The sequence below is a fragment of the Apis laboriosa genome, unplaced genomic scaffold (assembly GCF_014066325.1).
Source record: "Apis laboriosa isolate Shangri-la unplaced genomic scaffold, ASM1406632v1 scaffold42_cov153, whole genome shotgun sequence".
NCBI classification, from domain to species: Eukaryota; Metazoa; Arthropoda; class Insecta; order Hymenoptera; family Apidae; genus Apis; species Apis laboriosa.
This window is the reverse complement of record NW_025223257.1, coordinates 470,206-491,737: the sequence shown is the minus strand read 5'-3', so window position 1 is coordinate 491,737 and position 21,532 is coordinate 470,206. Positions and strand designations below refer to the sequence as shown.

Below are 21,532 nucleotides of genomic sequence, written 5' to 3'. Positions count from 1 at the left end.
CACACCTTAAACATTTATTTCTATATATCTATTTTAATTCCGTCATCGAAGATATTAAACATACACCGCTAGTGTAGCTTTCGTCATCAAGGCGACATACCAATCCCTTCCAGAACATTTCTTCTTCCGATCCGATCTCATTTCTTTCGCGATTCTTTCTTTCTCATAATAAAACTTGTTGTTGTCCTTTTGAATAGCGTATCACGGTGATAATCATGGTGATAAAATTAACTCAAGGAGGGGACTAAGTTCAACTAAGAAATGGGAGACCATTAACAAGTCGAAGAAAAATCGTAAGGATTTGATGTATTTGTTGAGATAATTATTTAATTTTTATCCTTTGCATCCATTGTAGGAGTTTTTCGATGCTTTTTTTTCTTTCTTTTTGTCTTTTGTCGCCTCGCTCCAACAGACGTTATCATTTTCGGCTAACCCTCTTTCGTGTTCGCAATTTATACTCACGCTTGCGCTGGATTTTGCTCGTCTTTTTCTTGCTTTTCTCGTTGACTCCGTTGATTCTCTTTTTAAACCCGATTTATTACATCAACATCACAGATTCGTGTACTACGCAGCCACGAGATGCGATTTCACAAACGACTTCCAGATGAAGGAATGTGTCTCCTCTTTGTATACAACTGTTCTCGATATCACGATAAGGAGTTGGAATTTTTGTTGAACGGTGATTTTCATTCAACCCCTTCGATTTCGATTACGTTAATTAATTATCGAAAATTATTCGTAGCTTATAATTATTAATCGCCATCTTTTATTCGATCCAAGCATCGCTGGTTAATTTTTTCTCACATCTTGTTTATACATTTCGAAACTTAGGATGTCTCGCTTTCAAAGAATTCCAGCGACGAATTCCATTTTTTTTTTTTTCAAAAGAACTCGTTGCCTCGAAAAGTCGTCCTAAATTCGTCCGATTTATTGGAACAATAATATCTGAATTGGATGCACGTTCGTATCTTTCTTTGATATACTATTTCCAACCATCCAGATGCAACCGATTTTATTCGATAGAATAACATCACCTATAATACTGTGTTAAGGCTGTATTAAGTTTATTACACGTGTGTTGAAAACGTATATTTAAATATTACAATATTTGTTTCATTACATAAATTTACATTTATTTCTTTATATATATATATATGTATATTTAGATTTATTTATTTAAATTCTAATTTTGTTTCTCACATCGTTTACTTATTCACGTTGTAAAAATCGACTCTTCTATTACCCACAAAATGCATGCATTTGAAAAAAAGGGAGGAATCTATGGAAATAAGAAATGCCCCATTAATCCAACTTGTTCATCTTTACTTCCTTCCAAATACAACGATCGAAATAATCTAGGGCTAGGTGATCGAGGAGATGAATAGGATAAAAATTGTGTCCGCGAACGATTCACAATTTAGGGTCGTGCTCGAACGTCTTAATCGTAGTTATCGAAACGGTAAAGCAGACGAGAGACTTTAATTCCCCGCTTGGTTTCCCGTCCATGCAACGTTAAGCAGAGCCCCCGCTGGTTGCACATTTCTTTATCGTCATCCGTCGAATGACAGTAAAAGCTGGCTTGGGTTATCGGAATGACACTTCGTTACAGTTGAACGAGGTCGCCGGCAGTCGGCTCCGCGGCTACTTCTTATTGCGCGAACGATCAAGTGTTCGCAGTAAAAAGATTTACAGGGAGCACAAGGATTTCTTTCACGCGGATAATTTATTGAGATGTATCGCGAACCGTTCATCGAGGATCGTTGCTCGAATAGACCGATTTCAACGAGGTGAAGAGTAGGCAATTTAAATTCCTCTCGTATACGCTGTGCATGCCTACTATATATATATAGTTGAAAACCGATTCTTTCGATTATAATTTCTCTAATTCCGAGTCTTTTCTTCCAGGAATAGAATCGTTTCAAAATTTCACCCACGACGAAAGTAGTCTAATTAACCCCAATTAAATCAATCGTGAGAACTGGATTTTCTCAAGAAGTGTAAATCTTTCAACTCTGGCGTTGCATGTTGTAACATTGGGCAACCGTATTGTAGCGTGGGATTGGCGAAAAATTAAAAAGAAGGTTAGAAAATATTATTAATCGTGTGTATTTATAGAATTTTATGGTAATCATGCACAGTAGTTTCCACTCCCATCCTACGCAGCTAATTACAATCACACTTGTGCAAAATGTCAAACGTGTATCTGTATCTTTCGATGCATATTAATTAATACAATTTCTCGCGTGAGAAAGATATCGTGATCTATATATATATCTCATATATATATATATATACTATACATTGTAACCTACGTTATTTCGTATTAAAATAAACGTATTATTTTCTGTAACTAACATTTCGAGAAAAAGAAGAAAAAAAAAAAGACGGAGACGTTTTTGCTTCGCGAAAAAATCGCTGTTTCAAATTGACGCTGTCACAGCCAATCATTACGCAAATGGAACGAGACAATGAAAATTTACATCAAATCCTTTCATTTTCCGAAGGCGATTCGAAGCACGTGGCACAAGATCTAATCTCTGAGAGCATCGATTCTAAGAAATCTATGTGCACGTCGCTCGAATAACTTTCAGATTCGGATGATCAACAGTGATCATTTTCATTTTTTATCGTTTTGAAATGCGTGCATGTTTCCGCGTTCACCGCGATACGATTCGACGAGCGGCAAAGTTTTTCGTGATTCCTCTCCTCTGTGAAGATTACCGCGATTAACCGCTATCGCTGGATCGATCTGAAAACAGAGAGCGGTAGGAACGAGTCGCGGGGAAAAGGAAGACGAGGAATTGAGCGGATAAAGAGAAAGATGTAAAGGTACGGAAAGAGGAAGGAAGAGAGGGTAAGAGAGATGCGCGAGAAGATAAAGAGTACACGTCGCCTTGAGTTGTATTCGCTCGATTGTCCTTTTTAATTAGCCCCCGATTTCTTGGTACCCAGACAGATACGTCGACCGGGTTCGAGTGTGTCTTCTTAATTGTTAATGGTAGTTACTTCCATTCTCGAGAACGAGTTTCGATCGGGTTGCGCTCCGCCCAGCCAAACGGAATCAGGATTTAAAAAAAAAAAATCTAAATTACTCCGATATAAAATATAGAAGCGATTGATCCAATCGAATACAGAGGTCCGATGATTTGTAATTCTGGAAACGATTAAATATCGATCGATAGAAATTGTATTCACGGTATCGGTTTCCGATCCTATATTATTCCTGCGATATTTTCAAACTCTTTCTCTTTTTTCACCCCCATTGAAACGGTAAATCGCTTAATCGTAACAGGCCGACCGGAAGTTTTCATGATATATAATAAGATCGCATCGCGTGTGGCGAGTTAAGAACGAAAGTAGGGATTGGATCGCGATCTAACTAGCTTCGCTGTCAAATTGATCATTACGAGGCGTATGCTCTTAGGTAAAATCGTTTCTCATTTGGCCAGAATGGTCGGTGTCGTGATCGGTAGCTGTTTAAACCGCTTATAGTTATTATATCCTGGGGCTAAGTAAAAAAGATGCATTTATCGTAAATATTTCCCGCGATGTAACGACGAGGCCATGATGACGTTCTAGCCGATCAAACCACAGGCCGATGAAACACGCGGTGTCTTTCAAGAAGTATTACCGCGTAAAGCGCCATAGGATGATGTGATTCCAGCTCTTTGCGCTGGATCCTTCTCGCCGACATAATCGCTCCGTTAAAATGAAACGACTTCACGCAACGACAGGGGCTGCAATATAAATCAATGCATGCACAAAATTATTATTACACGAAATTGCACGAATTATTCCATCAGTCCTCAACTTTAATCGAATCTCGGACAGAAATTAAAATGATTGTCCCTCCCTCCCCCTTTTATCGACGCTGTGAGATTTCTTTTGCTCACTTACGTCTTTCTTCTCAACCGCTCGCAGTTACTTCTCCCCGCCCTTCTGTAGCTTAATTGCTCGATACGAAATGTATTTACGTTAACATCATTATATATATACCTTATCGTACGTAATTATGCAGTTTATGGAACGCAGTATCGTTGCATTTCGGTCAGACTTTCGAAAGTTTTAAACACTCACACGGACGTTTTACAAGAAAATTCTACAGACATTTGATTTCTACTTACTCAGATGATTCACGGCTGGTTGAGAGGTGATCACGAACATTTTTCTGTGCGACGGGAAAAATTCCGAGGTTGGAGTTATTATGCTTATCGATATTTCATTTTGGTTGTTTGTCGAATGACCGCCGTTTCGATCGTTTCGTCGATTCCCATGTGCGCTATGTCTTAGTGGTACACCTTGAATATTATGTCTGCAATTACTCACTATGTAACTGCTCACCTAATTTTAAAAAGAAGAAAGGAATCGAAGAATCCCTTAGAAAATTGACGGTCATGAAATTAAACGAGTACGCTCTCAAATTAAAGGAGTTAGTTCTAAGGGAGATGACAATTATCAAACACAATTTTCCAATATATTATATGCAAATTTCGATGATTGGATGATTGACACACTTACCGAAGATACGATAAAAACAGCGAGTAAAGCAATGCCTAGCCAAAAGTACCAGGCTTCCCAAAAATGTCGTGGAGGCCGTCTTTGTACCAATAAACAACACTGCGAATTACAACAACAATACAAACAATATTTGTCGGATGTACAAGCGTAAGGCTTGATAGTTTCACTGTCTTCGGTATAATTTTTTAAATCTGTGTTACATTCGTAGTAGAAGCGAGCCATGTCACAAGTTAAACATGATTCTCTCCTTTGGATAGAATATTGGATAGATGAGTAACCATTTTAAATCGTCAAATCTCGGATTGATTGAAAATGGTTCGATTTCATTAAGAGGCAAGCAAGGATGCGTTCCATGGATCGATGAAACTACATCGAGTCACGAACGATCTAAAAAAAAAGTCGCGTTATTTTCAGAATGCACGCCGATGCTCTTAATTTACCACTTAATAGACACCTGTTCCCCTTACTTACCCGGTTTTTGATACGCGACGTACGATTTCCTTACGTTCACTTGTTACTTTTCGTTCCGTTCCGTATAAACGAAACAACGTTGAATCCTTTCAACGCGATGACAAGCTCGTAGACAACTGTTTTGCTATTCATTTGTCTGTTCGTTGTTATCACTGACTGGACTGGTCAAGCTTGCAATAATCAATAGAACAAACTTGGCATGTCCTTATTCACACGCGACTTCCCTAATCGATATATTAAATGACCGCGTTTTTATTCGTTAGATTAACTAATTAGATTAAGAAATTAAGATAAATTGATAACTTATGATCTATTATTGTAAGAAAGGAAAGGAAAGGAGGAAAGGAATTTGGAATTTAAAAAAAAAAAAAATAAGATAAAATTAAAAAAATTTATTGCGAATTTGTCTTACAGAATATTTGTACAATCAATTAGTTTAATTATGTTAATCAATAAGAACATAGTCAAAATTACGTTTTTAAATTAAACATATCGAAGAGGAAAAAAATGATAAATTTAATATTGACTGGAATCGTGAGGTGGCGGTGGAGGAGGAGGACCTCTCGGTGGGAAGGGAGGTCGAAACTGTGGAGGTGGAGGTGGCGGTGGTCCTCCTTGAGACACTGGAGGGGGTGGTGGATGCCTCCAGGTTGGAGGTGGTCGGGGAGGTGGTGGTTGAAATTGTCCAAATTGTGGAGGTGGAGGTGCACCAGTGGATGAAGGCGGTGGTGGTGGTGGAAATTGACCTTGAGGTGGTCCGCTTACACCCCAATGAGCAGTAGGTGGAGGCGCTATCATTCTGGGAGTTGTTTGTTGTGCTTGAGACGTTGGAACGGGCATAGGTGGCAGTGGAGGTGGCATTCCAGGTGGTAGAGGAGGATGAGTTGCCATTGACATTGGGGGTAAAGGTGGCGGAGGAATACTCGCTGGAGGAAAACCACTCGAAGGTGGAGGTGGAACAGGTGGTGGTGGTGGATGACCCATTGGAGGTCCTGGTGTTGATGGTGGAGGAGGAGGTGGTACAACCATACCGTGCATTACATGATGTTGAGGATGATGAGTAGTTTGATGAGTTGCTGTGTTTGAATTTGGAATTGGAGGTGGTGCTAATGGAGGGGCATCGGCAAACAATTGATGTGGCCTATCTGCTTGACTTAGTGGATTTTGAGCAGCTAACAATCTTTCAGCCGCGCTACCATGCCTTTCACCTTTCGCATCGCGTTTGAAAGCATACGAAACAGAAATTGGTCTGTTGCATAGATATTGACCGTTCATTGCTTCTATACTCGCATCAGATGCATCAAACGAAGCAAAATTTATAAATGCGAAACCTTTTGAATTTCCTGTTTCAGGATCTCTCATTATCTGAAAAATATATTTTATATAATAATATTAATTATTATTTATTTTCAAGATATTGATTAATTTTTATTATTATTAATATATATATTACCTTTGGTGTTTGAAGAATTACTCCAAATGCACTGAAAGTGTCGTATAAAAGTTTTTCATCTACTTCCGGATCAAGATTTCCAATAAAGATATTAGCTCCAACATCTAGATTTTTTTGATGAGCACTTGCTTTGTTTACTCTTATTGGTTTTCCATACAATTTTATCATATTCATTATTTTAATAGCATAATCTGCATCTTCTTCTCCCATAAATTCTACAAATCCGTAGCCTTGATGCATTTGTGTCACTCTATCTTTTGGCATATGGACATTTACTGAAAAAATTATAAAGAAAATTTAATTATTCGAATATTAAAAATTAGAAAATATAACAATGGATATATATAATACGTACCTACTGGTCCTGATTGAACAAATAATTCCCACATAAGGGACTCTGTAACTTTATCATCCAATCCACCCACATATATTGTGGCATCTAAAAGCATCGGAAAACATTTCATTCGAGATATAAAAAGCTGATTTCATTTACATTCAATTTTATAAATGAAATTTCTAGAATTGTTAATCTACAAAATGTTTATGAACACATAACCTAATATGATACATTTTTAATTTTAATATATTACGTAAAATTTTTAATGTAATTAAGATTAATTAAATTACTTAAATAAATATTTTAATTACAAAGAAAAAAAAGAAAAATATTGTTACATATACTTTAAACATTTTAATTTACCTTGATTACGTTCAGCAATAGGACCTGCTGCCATGATTACTATCTATATATTTCTAGTGATTTAAATTTACTTAAATTTATTTGGTAACCCTGGTTTTTAAAAACATTATCAAACTAAATCCCTAGACAGTGATCAATTAATTATTTCAATTCTATTATAAACTTTAAATACTAAATAAATAAATTCTTAACATAAAAAAACATGATAAATCCATTTATTTTATATAACACATAATAATACAAGCGTAAAACAATATTAAATTTTATAACACTTATTGTTAAGTTTCTTTTTAAATATTATTGTAACATAATGTACATTTTTGAAGTGCTTTCAAGAAGTACTGGTCCCTTGAGCTTCTTGAGTAGCTACAAGTATATTAATTAATTAATTTTATATATATGTATATATATATATATAAAAAATTAATAACAAAAATGATTATATTTACCTTTGTAAGAATATTCTAAAGCAGTTGCTATAGTTCTCATATCTCCTTCAATGCTACGTGCCCAATTTTCAGCATCACCAATTTCTTTTAATGCACTAGAAAATGCTTCTACTAGGTTCAACCATGATTGTGTTTGTTTTGCAAAATTTGTTGCACTATGTTGCAATTGTTTTGCTTCTGCATCTAATTTCTTTTGATTGAGATATGCTTGTGCTACACTATATGATAAAAATATATATTCAATAAATAATTATATTTGTTAAAGGACATCTTGAACTCACCCTACATTTAGATGATCAACCAAAGCTTGTGTCAAATTACTTGCAGCTTGTACAGCTTCTTTTCTTTTTTGTTCTGTTAAAAAATATTATTATATATAAATATCCACTGTATAATCATAATTTTATTCAATTTCTATAAAATCAAAAATTTATTTTTTTTACCTTGTCTTTCTTTTCTTGCTGCTTGTTTGCTTTGATGCTCTTTTACAATAGTAGATAACATTTTTTATAAAGAAATTTGTATTAATAAGATATCAGTAGATTACATTTATAGTGAAGATTAGAATTCTTTTTCTTCATTAAATTATAAATAATATTATTGATTTCTTTAAGTATTTCTTTTAAATATATATTGTTTGTAATAAATTTACTTACGATTAATATGTTATATTAATATATTTACTAATTTTATCAAAAAACAAAAGAAATTATATTTTAATTTAAATATAAATATAAAAATTAAGATATTACACTATTAAATAATATATAAATAATATCTCAACAATTTACATACATTAAAATTCAGCAATAAGCAATATTTAAATATGTGAGAATAGTACGTTCTATTAATAAACAATGTGTCATTTGTGTGTGCTCAATCAAGGATTGGACAAAATTGTATAAAATCAAGAATTGATATTGGTATTGTTTAATGGAGGACAGAGATTTTCCTAGATGGCGACACATTGAGCTTTTTGTTCTAGTATAGTATATATGGAATGACGAGTATGGCGACTAGTTCTAGTTGATGTAAAGTTTACCTGTTGATAATCGAATCGAATTTGGCTTAAGAAAAATTATCGAATTACCATAGTTCTTACGAGGTAAATTGCCTCTAATAAATATCTCATTTAACATAATATTCCACACTAATGTGGTGTTTCATTTTTTTATGTAAAACAAGTGTAACCAAACGATGTACCAGAATCTTAAAAGTACGAAAATTAGGAAAGAATTACTGTCATAACTTATACATCTAGCATAAGTTGCTGAACAATGGTTTACAACATTACAAATACTCTGTGAAGGACCTGATAGTGAAGATTTTCATTCACAATAAAAATGTAATATAATTCTTGTGTTTACCCGCATAATTAGCTTCCACTATTTTTTCTTTTAAAAAGTGTGTATCAAAAATTTCATATGAGAGAATGGCAATTCGTATCACATTAGAATGTGGACACGCATCAATGTTACGTATGCGGACCACTCCACAAGGATACACTCATGATTGGGAAGTATTTGTGCGGGGTATAGATAATGCTGATATTCACCACTATGTTGAAAAAGGTAAATATATTTTTTAATGTATATTATATATACTTAAATATACAGAATGGATCATCTTCTGATATATTTTATTTTGTATTTCAGTGGTTTTTCAATTACATGAAACATTTACAAAACCAAAGAGAATCATAAAAGAACCACCATTTGTGATAAAAGAATCTGGTTATGCTGGTTTTGAGATTCCAATTCATATTTATTTAAAAAACAAGGATGAAGGTAGCAAAAAAATAGAAATTTTATATGACCTTAATTTACAAAAAAGTGGTCCTGCAATTACTAGTGTTATAAAGCATACTGAAATAATTAATAATCCTTCAGATGATTTCAAAAGGAAATTGTTAAAAGGTGGTGGTGTAAGTATATTTAATCTTATATTTACAGGTTCTTAAATCACTATATAAATCGTAATAAACATTATATGATTAGGTTCTCATATCTAATTCTGAAAATTCAGTTGAGAAAAGTGAAAGTAAAGCATTAACTATGGTTAACAAACCAAAAATCAATGGAAATGATACAAAAAAGCACAAAAATATAGAATCAAAAACTTCTAATTCTTTTGCTGAGCTATTTGGAACTCCTTTAAAACCTACAAAAGTTATTCAAGATACTAAAAAACCTATACAATCAGAAAAATCCTCAAGTTCTAAATCATTAATTACCACTGAAAAGTCAGATAAAGTGGATAAAACAAAACTCAAAGAGAGCCCTCACAAAGATAATAAAAAAGAGAAAGTAGACGACAAAAAAGATAAAAGAATTAGAGATCAATCTAAAGATAAAATTCGTAATAAAGAAAAATCAAAAAGACCTCCAAGTCCTGGAAATAAAAGTCATTCTAGCCCTTCTAATAAAAGACCTCTTTCACCTACATCAATCTCATTAAAAAGACCTTCTAGTCCTTCTCTCCCTCCAGCAAAGAGACCGTCTTCTCCAAAATTAAAAGAAAAAGAACTAAAAAAAACAGTTGACAAAGATAAGGATAAATATAAAGAAAAAGATAAAATAAAAGATAATGGTAAGAGTGTTAGCGATTCTTCTAAAAGTGAAAAAAAAAAGGACAAGAAAAAACATAAAGAAGATCGGGATAGAGAACGAAAAGATAAATATAAAGAAGGAGAACGATCTTCTTCGAAAGAAACTATAAAAATAATAGAAAAGAAAAATGATAAGTCAGACAAATCGGAAAAATCCGAGAAAGAAAAAAATCAAGAATATAAATCTACGAAAGATGGAAGAAAATCGCCGAGACCTCCGAAGGAGAGTGACAAACCAAAGGATGATAAGCTGCCAAAGATAGAAAAATCAGAGAAAATGGAAAGATCCGACAAAACGAAGGACAGTAAAAGTGATAAGGATAGGCAGAAACATAAGCATAAGAAAAGGGATAAAAAAGATAAACGAGATAGTAGTAAAGATAGGGATAAAAAAGAAAAACGTGATAGGATAAAATCTTCAACAGAGAAGCAAAATAATGTGCCTAATGTTTCAGTAGCTAATCCTCTTTCAACTCTATTGGCAGAAATGCCGGAAAGGGATAGTAGCGATTCAGCGCCATCCGTAGATGATGATTCTTTTACCGAATCAAAATTGTCAGTGCCTGTCATTAAGAAAGAAGTAGAAAATATAACAGTGTCTACACCGCCAACCGATATGGCGAAAGCTCTTTCACCCACAATCCCGCCAGATATTAAAAAAGAAAAAGTAGATCGAAGTAAAAGGGAGAGACCTAAAGGAAGCAAAGGGGAGGAGAAGGATACCCGAAAGAGAAAACGAAGGAGTGATAGTAAAGGCGATGACGAACATGTAGTTAAAAGAGAAAAGGATAGAGGTCAATCATCGTCACCCCCTTTAGAACCTGTTTCTTCGAGTCAATCACCCGTTGTGGTAGATCAGGAAACTGTTCATATGAAAGATAAAGAGGATCGTGGTGTCATAGAACAAATGGTTGAAAAAAATATCGAAGCAGAAGTGGAACAAGTGGCACCTGATTCCACGAATAGTACTTTGGTTGATTCAGATATGGGGGAACCACCAGTGTTTTCGGAAGATTATGTGTCTCAATTAAAAGACTTGCAACAAAAAATAATGACTTTACAAGATAATCAAGAATTACAAAGAGTTGTTCAAGTAATTGCAGAAACTGGTCAATACGAGATTACGAAGAAAACATTTGACTTTGATTTGTGTGCTCTGGACCGTAGAACGGTACAGCGTCTCCAACAATTCTTCGCATCGTGACCATCTGCTTAAATCATGACATCGTTTATTATATACATTGTTATTCTATGTATATTAAGTCGTTAAGTTATTTGAACTTATAAGAGAAATTCTTTCGCGTATTATGTGTATATATATATATATATATATGTGTGTGTGTGTGTGTGTATATATATATACACATATATAAAAAAACAAGTAAAACCCCAGAAGAATTTTGTAAATACTAATTTTCTTGATAAAAAAGGAAAAGAAGTTATCTTTTATCTTTTATCTAGAGATATGATTGAAATTTCGTCTTAATTTTTTTCAATTGCATATTTTCAATTAGATTATGAAAATATGTGTAAAAACAAAATTTTATGTATCACAATAAGACGTAATATATTGTTTATATGTTCTTCATTGTTCACTAGATCAGTTTATTTTCTTATATATCTTATATTTTTACATGTTTCTAAAATCTTTTTACATGTTTCTAATATTCGTTATTTTTACATAAATAATATATAATGTATAATAATATATGTGTAATAATGCACATAGATTGTGATATTCTATATTATATTATCGTATAATATAGAGTATTTATCATTTTTCTGGGGAACACTAAAATGTGGTCTACAGTGCATTTATTTATGTTATGTAGACTCGACATATATATATATATATATATATACATATATAAATTTATATATATATATATACACCTACATATATGTATATTTATATTATAAATATATATTTGATTTCTTACGTCGTAAATATAAAAAATTATGTTGATTTTTTAAGGTAATTGGGTGGAGTCGGGTCGTTTGAAGATTTTGTGCATCACATTGCCTTGTAACATAGATATATTCTTGATATTTCGCGAAGAATTTAGCGTAGGTTCATCTGCCTGAACCGAAGACACCTATTATATTTATTGATATTTTCGTATGCGATATAATTAATGTAAGAGTGAGCGAAAGAATCATTTGGTAATTTATATCCTATGTGATCATCGGCATATTCTTTTATTATTATTTTATAATAATAATTATTATTATTATTTTACATTGGAAACGTTGAACTTGTTTCCACAAATTTTCATAAGAGAAATTTTCAGAAATATTTGACACGCGGTAATAGAATGCATTTAATGCAATTTTTTTTTTTTTATTCACATGTACAGAGTATTTTTTAAGTATTATTAAGTTGGATCGAGTATAAATAACATTGATACGTCAACGTTAAAAAGATCGAAAATGTTAAAAAAGAATTTTAATTTTTTTGATATATTCTATATCATAACTTTCTTTATAAATTTTTTTTTTATACGCGTCAATGTTTCATCTATCTGTTCGTCTCACGATGCATTGGAGTTGAATTTAATTCGAGTGAAAATCGATATTTCGTTTCACAAATACAGCACGTACCTGTCATGTCTTTTCATCCTTTTCGAATTAAGTACCGCGAAAATTACATCGATATATTCGATTCGTATCGTGTGAATGTATTATCGAGGCATTAGAAACATTTTTTTTTTTTTTTCATATTATTCGTTTGATCATAAAATGTCACAGAGCGGTCATGATGTTGCGTGCAATTAATACACCAAATAGTCTAATGTTTTGTATAATGAAGATTGTATATTAGATAAATACCGTCGTAGTTTTTATAGTTTTTGCAGTACAGTTATTTATTGTATTAGAAAAAGGAATGACTGTCGATTAAACGAGAAAGTATTTCAATCGGCGCCAGTTGGCACCATATGTATTAAGCATTTTCTATGCTCGTTTTTGCGACACTCGAACAACGCGTTGCCAAAACCTTTGTAACATTAATTTATTAATGTTAGAAAGGGAAAATCGAAATGAAACAAAGACTACAATGAGGTTGTTGTTAAGTAAATTGAAAAGTGAATTGAACTGATTAATCATTCGAGATGTTGAAATATATTTTTTTTTTAATCCGTATTATGTACAAATTTAAACAATTTCGTACAATTTATATTTATTTTATTGTTAATGTATTCGCCAAATGCATGCTATGAATCAAAAAAATTCTTTTAGAGCAAGGGCATTATTAGAACCTGCAGGATGTTTATTCTGATCTTAGATTCAGATTATCGATACATCGTTTATATTGTTATTAATTAAACAATTTTAACCGGTCATTCGAATCGTAAATTTTTACAAAAGCATACTATCCTTTGTTAGTCAAATGTTAAGAGTTTAAATGCCGTTTGTTGTAAAAGATATTTTATTCAATCCTCTACTAATGGATATATAAAAAAAAAGAATGTTCGAGTGCTTATTTTAAAGTGTATATCACGAAATAATTTGAATTCTCTCATTCTATCGATGAAGTAATGAGGAGTATGTCATAAATGTGATGAATGGGAAAGATTTTTTTGCCGAATGTCTGAATTGTTCGTATTCGTTGTTTTTGACTGTTATAGTTTTTTGGTATATATATATATATATATATACATATGTATATATATATGTGTGTATATATATATATATATATATACACATATATATTTATATACAATAATGATAATTACCTGAATGTATGTGTGCTATTTTTTTTTATCTTTCCTGTTTTGTAAATTCATATTTTACAGGCGAGATTTTATATTTTCGTTTTGCATGCTTGAGTTTTAACTATGAGTTAGATATCTGGCGTGTCATATGTGTCTAAATAGGTACATTCATCAAAATAAAATGGTCCCAAATATTTGTGGATCATTGAAATAGACTAATATTGTATAAAAATTATGCACAATTATGACGTTTCTAAGATATTATCAAATGTAAATAGTAGATAAGAGGAAACGTGCATATAATTAATCATGACTTTCGAAGATATAGTACAAGAGCAGCACTCCTGAATTGATATGCCATTCGGTGTACATTTATACATTCAGTGTACATTTAATAAGTACCTTGGTAATTAATAAATATCTCATATAACTGTGCCTCTATAAGATATTATACATTTTCTTTTCTTATCGTTTATTTCTTATCGTATATTTTTATTTCTATTTGTATTTCATAATTATTTAATTTTTTTTATACTCACCGTTTCTTTCCACAGATAGACGACGATGATATTTTCCGCACAGAGAAAGAGAGATAAAAAAAAGATAGAAAGATAGAGATAGAAGAAACGGAGAAATCCTGCTAAAGGTAAAAATAATTTTGCAATAAAAAAAAAAAATCTATTGAAAGCCCTTGTAATTAGTAACGCATACCACATTACAGCAGTTTATTGGGTCTTGTGTAATATTTCGTACAACAGTGTAACAGAGTAAAATTCCTTACGGATCTCCATACATTGACCATCTTCGTCGCGATAACGTCGTATAATTAGACGAATGATATCCGATTTTCGACGATCTATCCTCAGCCTATACCTCTTTCGCTGATTTGTCGTGCAACGATTGGTCGTGTTTTAGAGTCCTTTATGCGAAACATTTTAGTTCCATCCCCACGCATGACATGTAATTAATATAGGAAGCATAAAAGGACAAAGTAACTTAATATCCTGCCAATTCGGCGAATGTGGAGTCCATCTCGTCGGCGAGTGATTTGTATCTGTCCTTGTTGATGCCCAATTCGTCTGGAAAAGTTGATATAGAATAGTTGAATTTTTTTTTTTTACATATATCCCAATTTAAACCTCTATCACTTTCTTTACATCTAAGAAATAACAATCCTACGTATTTTCTATTCGATCCTTGTGCATTTGCCCGGTAAACAGATTCAATTCGTTTCCGAATTGAAAATGATTTTTCAAGTTGTTATGAGTTTTCGTTTACCGGTCAAACACGAATCGATAAACTACTTGTTTCAATGAACTTAAAAGTCATTGTTTGTTCGCTATCGAAGGGATGTGTTAAACCCTACACAAAAAAAAAAAAAAAAAAGAAAAAAGAAATTATTATCTGATGCAACGACATTCATCCTAAAAAAGGAAAAGAAAAAAAAAAGTGCACACTTATAATATAGCCTTGTTTAAAAATTTAAGAACGTCGTAACGACGCGGTGTATGTCGATAGTGTGCTTGCACGATACAAAATTGCACAGACACAAAAAGCATCGTGTGAAGGCAAACATTAAAGAAAGTGTTAATACTTGGTCAACTTTTTACTCGAAGCATGCAAGAATCGTGAGGTGTAGTATACCTTTGCACGAATGTAAGGCAAACAGTTTTGCGAGGGGTTGGCAAATGTACCTGACGATGGCCCATATAAACGTGCGAAGCTTTTTGTTTTATTTTTATTCTGTTAAGCGCCTTGTGTGCTATTGTGTTCTTGTACGCGTATATTAATAGACAATGCTCAACGTAAAACGACAAAATTACTAATTAATCTGTTCTTACAAAAAAAGTTAAGCAAAGCGCTCCCAAATCGGACGATGAAGAAACAATTAAATATCGAGACATTAAATATAAAATGAACACAATTTTAAAGATGATCGATCAAAAAAGAAAAAAAAAAAATGTTCATCTTATGTGAGTGTGAATACGCAAGAAAAAGGGACAAAAACATAAAGTGGCTTTTTTCATAGCTTGATTTTTCGATTATAAAAAAAGAAAAAGTTTATCAAAACGACGATAAAAAACGATAAGCCCAATTTTGGAAGCTATTGCAGCAGAAAAGAAAAAAGACAGCTAAAGCAGAGATGTATTTTTTAAAGTAAAGACAAAGTAATAGAGATAGAAACGGCTAGACATGTTTCGTGTACAGGAATAAATGAGAAAATTTGCAACGAGTATGAGTACGAGTAGTATTTTGTTTTTTCTTTTTTTTTTTAATAGCCAGAAAGCTCAGAGAATGTCTTGTCCAATTCTTCGCAAATCGTTTTGCGTTTCTCCTTCTGCTGGTGCAATACGTCTGTAAAGAAAATCAGTGATGTTGCTCGATGATGTGTCGTTCATTAACACGAATATTTACTAACGAACATTATGTTCGTAATCTCTGTAATTATAAAGCAATTTGTACGAGTAAAAATGAATAATAAGATATATTCAATTTAAAGATCTAGATTAACCGAATCATCATTGCTCGTATGACGATATTCAATATTTTGGCAAATTGACTATGAATCTTTGATATTCAATTTCGGTAGAACATCGGATAATGGAAGCGTTGTTGTCATTTTGCCAAATTACATCAGATACCCGTTTAAATTCGGTACAAAAGCACTCTGAAAATATTCTGCGGTAACAAAATAATGAATATTTTTTAAGAAAAATAAATCCACCCGCATATTTATAAAACGAGCTTTGAAAATTTATTTGAAATTTGAGTATCTAAATCGTTATATTTAAACATGACGTAACAAAAGATGGAGGAAAAAGAAAAAAAAAAAAATTAAAAGCTTACCTTCGAGCCTATCGACCTCCTTCTGGAGTTTCTTGACAGTTTTCTCAGCAAATTCAGCGCGAGCTTCGGCCTCCTTTAGTTTCACCGTCAAGGTCTTGAGCTGACGTTTAAATTCCTCGACTCTTTGATTGGCCTAATCGTATCCCAATCCAAAACGAATTATTTCATGGAAATTACAGAGACGCGATAAATCTTACCTTCTCTTCGGATACTTCCAGAGATTTCAAGCTGTTACCGACGACTTTCAGTTCCTCTTCCAGTTCCATGATCTTGCTGTAACGTTAAGACGGAACTATTTAAGTGGAAATAATTAATTCATTGGCCGGTGATCTTCGAGGATTGAGAAGACTCACGCTTCACCAGACTTGACTCGATCTTCAGCGACTTCCAACTCATCTTCAACGAAGGCCAGCTTTCGCGATACTTCGTCCGATTTTCCATCAGCGTCCTCGGCAAGCAGACGTGCCTCTTTTAGCTGATTGGTCAGCTGATCCATCCTCTCTTCATCCTGCTGTGCACGATTTTCCAATACTTTGCACATACTGCAATTGCATTTCGTTAACGTAGCTCCACCCCTTATCTTATCGACGCGATATTACGATCCATTGATATTTCATTAGAGATTTACCGGCTGGATTCATCAGCGGCCTGAGAAGCTTCGGCCAATTTGGCAGTGGCGGTGTTCAATCGTTCCTCGGATCTTTCCAGATCCTCCTCGATCAGTTGCACTTTTCGGTTGAGAGCGGCGACCTCGGACTCGGCCTGAAATTAAAACGTTCCCGTGACTCATTGACCCTCTAAAAAGAAACGAAGGAACAAAGAGGAAGGAACGATTCTTCGAAGTTACGAGGCGTCGTTCGTAAGATCGTGCCATCGTAAAACCTCGTGTGATTCATCGATCTTGAAGGAACCATCGTATATAAATATAAATAAAATTTCCCGGCGAAAAATTCATTTGGATCTGGTCCAAGATAAATTGGATCTCGCTCGTTTCGAGAGAGGTCGGGTAAAAAAAAATTTGGGGAAAAATGGGGAGGAACATACTCACGTTGGTCAGAGCTTTCTCCTTCTCCTCGAGATCCTTGTTCGCTTGTTCCAAATTTTGTTTGTTCGCTTCGAGATCGCCTTCCACCTGGGCGAGCTTCTTCTGCAATTCGCCGACCTCCTCGTTCACCTTGTCCGCGCGCATATTCGCCTCCTTCGCCTGCGCCTCGCAGGCATCGGCTTTATCCATCGCGTTGTCCTTCTCAAGCTTCATCGCTTGCATCTTCTTCTTGATCGCGTCCATGGTGGCGGCTTTTCCTTTTTCCCTTCCTTCAAGAAACTATCGAGTTCGCTGAAATTTCCCATTTTCCTTTCGTTTAACGACCGCCCGATAGATCGTGCAATCTCATTCGGATCAGATAGCGTTAGAGGTATAGGAAAGTTCCAAACGATGGCAGTCAGGTATGGCGATTTGCCGCATTCCTTTTCCGTTAATGACGATACTCAGAATCCTTATCTCGACAAGGATTAAATTAATAATTAAAAATTTGCCTACTTTCCAAACAGAAACGAGAACGGGTGTCGAAATGGGTATTTTGGGATAAAGATAACCTCGGCACCTCAACGATACCATCGGTCGTCCCCTTGCTGTCGTAAATATTCTTTCGAAATATTCTTTCGCGTGAAAGATGGAATAATTGGCGGTGACTGTAATAATTGGCCTTGAAAACGAGGCGAAGGAGCGCGCGTGGACGAAATACGCTCGCGTATATTTTCACGAATTGAGCGAGTTGCGCGAGTCATAATTCGAAGGCAGATGATATCTCGTCCGGCTTCGCGATGACGAGGAACGGGGCACATCGGTGCGTCTACGGAAATAGCATCCATAGGCGGGCTCTATAAATATGCGCGGAACGACGAAGAGAGGACGGCGGCCGGCGTTGAGGAGACGAGAGGCCAAAAAGCACGAGCGTAACCCAGAAGAACGGGCTTTACTTGGCCGCCACCAACGACCGACATTCGATCTAACTGCCGCGTATTAATAGCATTTACGAAATCATCGCCGCCACCTCGCGATCTCGCGATCTCGATCCTGCATATTCGTTTCTTAGGATTTCTTACGACCGACCCTGAGGCACAAGTTTTTCATCGCGTTCTATTTTTATTATTTTGAAATTGATAAGGGTATCACTCGTCCGGATCTAGTATCCATTGTTGATTATATACAATTGCATTATTTGGACAACTCTGTTGTTGAAGAGATTCAATCGATTAAAGATAGGATTTTAGATAGGATTTCCGGAACGATACGAGATAGTAAAGAAGCATTTCGATTTCGGGTGAATGGGGCTACGTTCGACCCTCTTTTCTCGATATTAATAGCACCTGGAAAGTTTCAACATTTCACGAGTGCCAAAGTGACGTGACAAAACGGATCCTTGATGGTCAATAACAATAACGGATTCTTCGAGTTATTTAATCTCGGGCAGGTATCGTTAGATCTTTAATAGGTGGATTTTGGTCGCGTTAGAAAATGGCCGAGGGATTAATTTGAGGGATTAATTAATATAGATTGAATTGTTATTAATGCTACTTACGACATTGCGTTACGTTAAATCCGAAAGCAAATTTGCTCGAAGCTGTTAAAAATGCTGTTGTTAATTGGCAGCGGTTAATATGTGGCGAAAGCGTTCCGCTTCCTGTCGATCTTCCTGCAAGCATTTAAATCACTAAAACTACTGGCTTGATCGATAGTGGATAGTTTGGTGTATACGCTGTACTAACATCGATTACAATTAATTATCGATAATTGATCGATAATCACAATCGATATCGATCTTAGTTTTTCAAAATACGAACGGAATCGTGACTGAAAGCGTTGAATGTTCTGCGGTTGAAAATAGCAGACGTAAACGAAACGATTCGATGATGGCAACCGGTTTATTTTTGCCGTTGAAGTGGAACAGAACATTTCGTTCTTTTCAGGATTTTTCGTTTACGCTTCTATCGGATATCTTTTGTTATCTGGTTTGTTATCTGGTTTATCTCGTGATTAGAAGAAACAAAAAAAATCTTATCGTATAAAAGAGCTTTACTTTACACTCGAAGAAATTTTGTTAAGCGATGTTACAGGATTAAAGCTACTTACAAGCATTGTCAAAGCGAAACATCAAAGCTTTGCCTACAAAGCCTTCGAGATGAAAATTCCTCGAAGTTAAAGCGTATTAAATCCATAGCCTTCCTAAACTGTGACACTGTTTCGAACGGATGCTCTTTCTCGAAACGTTTGTTAGTCGTCGAAGCAGCTCCATTAGTAGCAGTCGTTTATCTTCGTAGCAACGAAACAGTTAACGATTAGTCGAATTATACTCTTCTTTCACCAAAGAAGCTCCTCTCGTCGAAGATCAAAGTCTTCAACGTCTCGAACTCTCCACGTGTTTGTAAATTATGCGCGAGTGAAAATCCCACGCACACGTTCATCCACATACTTTCTTCCTTCCTTCATTCCTTCCTTCCTTTCTTTCTTTCTTTCTTTCTTTCTTTCTTTCTTTCTTTCTTTCTTTCTTTCTTTCTTCCTGTCACACTCGCGTCGCGAACACAAGATATCGGAACAAGCTTGGTCATCATCGACAACGAAGCGAAGAAAAACAGGTAGAGAATAGAGGAGAAGCGATCGTCGAGAATGAATCTTCGTGATAATTCACTTACCTAACCCGAGCGAGTAGAGTGGCGCGAGTCGAGTGTCCCGAGGGTGCTTCGAAAAGCTTCTTCCTCGGCGAGGACGCGGTAATCGAAGCGAAGCTCCCAAGGTGGGGAGCCCAAAAATGGACCGCCACAGAAAGTTCTACGGGGGTGGGGCCCTGCACGTTTATTTTCTGCTCGCGCCTCCTCGAAAATTTCTCTCACCTTTCGATCGGAACAGGCTAGCTGGATCCATCGATTTTATCGAATTTATATAGATCGATGTGTTACGAAACCAGAGAAATTGAAACTGATGTTTCCATTTACTATGTTTCGGTTTTATCTTCGTCGATGATTCGAGATATATACTTGGTTAGTAATGATAAGATATGATATACTTTTGTATCTAATGAATAATTAGAGAAGGTTTATTTTATAATTTTTGATAAGGAATTTTTCGCCGGCCATTCGACGCACGATCGAAATCGAAAACATCTCGTCGATCGTTATTATTTTCGAGTATTTCGATTACATACACCGAACAGCACACTTTTAACTAGTTACAAGTCGGAGGGGCAGAAACAATAAACTTTTGGAATAGTGGTTCGCGTAACCAACCTTGAAAAAAGGCGATAAACGTGTAATATTATCGATGATCACGAAGAAATCGATTCTTCCAAAGCGAATGCTTTGAATGCTTTGAATGCTTCTCGAATCAGTTCATCACAACTTTCCTCCAGTTATCCTCCTTTCGCGCTAGTCGTCCGAATACGATCGAGCAATCAATCAGAATGATAAATAAACTTGCGTAACATCATTCTAGTCGGATAAAAATATTGTTAAAAATTCTTAATGCTTAAAAATATGGTGGCTTTGAGTAAGTAAGCCAGAGACATTGGACAGAGCATTGAAAAAAATTGAGGGAAATTTATTAAACGTAGAGAAGTTGTTCAACTTGTCTCGACTAATTCTATTAAAAATCTCTGCCTTGGATTACAATGCGATAAAATTAAAATATCATGAATGATGAATTCTGTGGATGGATACTCGATGACCGATTTTTCTAATTCGTTATCGATACAACTCTCGATGATCAATTCTTTTTAT

At 34.7% G+C, this 21,532-nt stretch overlaps 5 protein-coding genes across 6 annotated transcripts; 1 reads left to right on the top strand and 4 right to left on the bottom strand.

Annotated features, from left to right (window-relative positions):
- Nucleotides 1-2,972: 2,972 nt before the first annotated feature.
- On the bottom strand, nucleotides 2,973-4,740 carry LOC122716143. Its single transcript, XM_043938932.1, has 3 exons — nucleotides 4,519-4,740; nucleotides 4,125-4,341; nucleotides 2,973-3,737 (listed from the first exon to the last, which is right to left on the bottom strand). Exons 1-3 carry the CDS (start codon nucleotides 4,738-4,740, stop codon nucleotides 3,721-3,723), a joined length of 456 nt encoding a protein of 151 aa, XP_043794867.1. The 3' UTR covers nucleotides 2,973-3,720.
- Nucleotides 4,741-5,392: 652 nt separating this feature from the next.
- On the bottom strand, nucleotides 5,393-7,176 carry LOC122716189 (splicing factor 3B subunit 4). Its single transcript, XM_043939045.1, has 4 exons — nucleotides 7,143-7,176; nucleotides 6,798-6,881; nucleotides 6,443-6,717; nucleotides 5,393-6,354 (listed from the first exon to the last, which is right to left on the bottom strand). Exons 1-4 carry the CDS (start codon nucleotides 7,174-7,176, stop codon nucleotides 5,506-5,508), a joined length of 1,242 nt encoding a protein of 413 aa, XP_043794980.1. The 3' UTR covers nucleotides 5,393-5,505.
- Nucleotides 7,177-7,335: 159 nt separating this feature from the next.
- On the bottom strand, nucleotides 7,336-8,259 carry LOC122716144 (biogenesis of lysosome-related organelles complex 1 subunit 1). Its single transcript, XM_043938933.1, has 4 exons — nucleotides 8,035-8,259; nucleotides 7,873-7,945; nucleotides 7,592-7,809; nucleotides 7,336-7,508 (listed from the first exon to the last, which is right to left on the bottom strand). The coding sequence occupies exons 1-4, from the start codon at nucleotides 8,093-8,095 to the stop codon at nucleotides 7,474-7,476; spliced, it is 387 nt and encodes a 128-aa protein (XP_043794868.1). The 5' UTR covers nucleotides 8,096-8,259; the 3' UTR covers nucleotides 7,336-7,473.
- Nucleotides 8,260-8,338: 79 nt separating this feature from the next.
- Nucleotides 8,339-11,586, top strand: LOC122716141 (protein AF-9). Of its 2 annotated transcripts, XM_043938930.1 has the most exons (4): nucleotides 8,339-8,696; nucleotides 8,777-9,162; nucleotides 9,247-9,515; nucleotides 9,589-11,586. In XM_043938930.1, exons 2-4 carry the CDS (start codon nucleotides 9,024-9,026, stop codon nucleotides 11,401-11,403), a joined length of 2,223 nt encoding a protein of 740 aa, XP_043794865.1. In that variant the 5' UTR covers nucleotides 8,339-8,696; nucleotides 8,777-9,023; the 3' UTR covers nucleotides 11,404-11,586. The 2 variants fall into 2 exon arrangements, with proteins under 2 accessions (XP_043794865.1, XP_043794864.1); XM_043938929.1 differs by having other exon boundaries at nucleotides 8,339-9,162.
- A 3,020-nt stretch (nucleotides 11,587-14,606) lies between these two features.
- LOC122716142 (tropomyosin-1) lies at nucleotides 14,607-20,673 on the bottom strand. Its single transcript, XM_043938931.1, has 7 exons — nucleotides 20,453-20,673; nucleotides 17,808-18,095; nucleotides 17,388-17,521; nucleotides 17,113-17,301; nucleotides 16,957-17,032; nucleotides 16,760-16,892; nucleotides 14,607-14,991 (listed from the first exon to the last, which is right to left on the bottom strand). The coding sequence occupies exons 2-7, from the start codon at nucleotides 18,045-18,047 to the stop codon at nucleotides 14,909-14,911; spliced, it is 855 nt and encodes a 284-aa protein (XP_043794866.1). The 5' UTR covers nucleotides 18,048-18,095; nucleotides 20,453-20,673; the 3' UTR covers nucleotides 14,607-14,908.
- Between the last annotated feature and the right edge of the window lie 859 nt (nucleotides 20,674-21,532).